This window comes from Histoplasma capsulatum, genomic scaffold (assembly GCF_000149585.1).
Source record: "Histoplasma capsulatum NAm1 scaffold_179 genomic scaffold, whole genome shotgun sequence".
In the NCBI taxonomy this organism is placed as follows: Eukaryota; Fungi; Ascomycota; class Eurotiomycetes; order Onygenales; family Ajellomycetaceae; genus Histoplasma; species Histoplasma mississippiense.
Window position 1 is genome coordinate 1 of NW_001813803.1, and position 1,419 is coordinate 1,419.

The window sequence follows — 1,419 nt, forward strand, 5'->3', positions numbered from 1 at the left end:
AATACAGATGCTTTGATTGTGTTTCAGTCTATTGTTTCTACTAATAACTATGTAGAGCTAGATCAAGTTTTTCAAAAGGACTTAACATACTGAAACTGATTTTTAAAGATAGATCAGTTAAATCTTCATAAATTGAATGCTACAAATATAAGAAAGGATATATGTATGTATGTATAGGTTTAACGTCCCGGAGAAAACACGGGCAGCGCCCGTGTTTCAGAAGCCTCCCGAAGGGCATGGAGACGTGCTACGCTGGAGAGATTTCTATGTACACAGAGAGAGAGAGAAAACAGAATCCAGGTGGCAACTCTTGAGAAGACTCAGCCCATTGCAAAGGACAGTTGAGAAGGTGCTTACTATGGCAGCCAGAGGGGTCCTCCCAGTTTTCCGTACAACGCCCATCGCTACCCTATACCGGGATGCTGGGCTCCCATCAGCAATGGTAGCTCTGGAGGAGGCCAAAATTCGATTCGCGACAAGGCTTCAGGTGGTGGATGAGAAGCACCCACTGGCTTCACGGATAGCACCTCCAATGATCACACGAGGAAGAGGGGCTGGAACCCGGCAGCGCTCAAAGTCCAAGGTCCAGCGGTTGGGGGCGCTGCTACCTGCAGTCAATAGACCCACACTTGCCATCCCCACACTACTCAGAGGGATGCGGGGACAGACCCCACAGAGGGTGTAGACAAAAAGAGTGCTGCTCAGGCATTCAAGGAATGGTGGAGAAGTCAACCCTCAACAGATCTATATGTTTTCTCAGATGGATCAGAACGGAACCTTGACAACAGCAGGCAGGTGGGCTATGGCTTCATAGTCTATCAGGGAAATAAACAGCTGGCCAGCTTCTCAGCTGCGCTGAGCCCTATGTCACATGTCTTCGACGCTGAGGCAGTTGGTGCCTGCCGGGCATTGGAGTGCGCCGTGAAGCTCCTACCTTGTGTCACAGAGGACAGCAGCAACCCTCAGATCTGGCTCTGCCTCGACAACACCTCAGTCATCTGGGGCATACGGGGCAGTGCAGCAGCCTCCTCAAACTGGGCCTACAACCGCTGCCATGAGCTCCTCAGACAGCACAATGTCGGCCTGAAGTGGGCTCCTGGGCATATGGGGATAGAGGGCAATGAGGAAGCAGACCGCTTGGCTAAGCGGGCAGTCTCATCCACTGCAGCCCCAGCCTATGGTCTCGAGGCCACACCCACAGTCAGTGGGGTCCGCACAGTGGCCAAGCAGCTCAGCCAAGAGGCAAGGCGAAAGTGGTGGAGTGGAGCCTGTGGCAAGCTCTCTGACTGGTACCGGGGCTGGAGTTTGAGCAGGCCGACTGTGGAATACCAAGTGAAGGCCCCTCCTGAGCTCACCATGCCACGGCATGCCCTTCACCGCTGGCTCGCACTCCGCTCCTCTCATGGGACTTCTCCTGGT

At 53.3% G+C, this 1,419-nt stretch overlaps 1 protein-coding gene across 1 annotated transcript; it reads left to right on the forward strand.

Moving 5' to 3' along the window:
• Positions 1 to 220: 220 nt before the first annotated feature.
• HCAG_09292 (predicted protein) lies at positions 221 to 1,200 on the forward strand (the record flags this gene model as incomplete). Its single annotated transcript, XM_001535732.1, has 2 exons — positions 221 to 679; positions 823 to 1,200. Coding segments are annotated over 2 exons (837 nt in total), but the record flags the coding sequence as incomplete, so codon positions are not given.
• Positions 1,201 to 1,419: the final 219 nt, after the last annotated feature.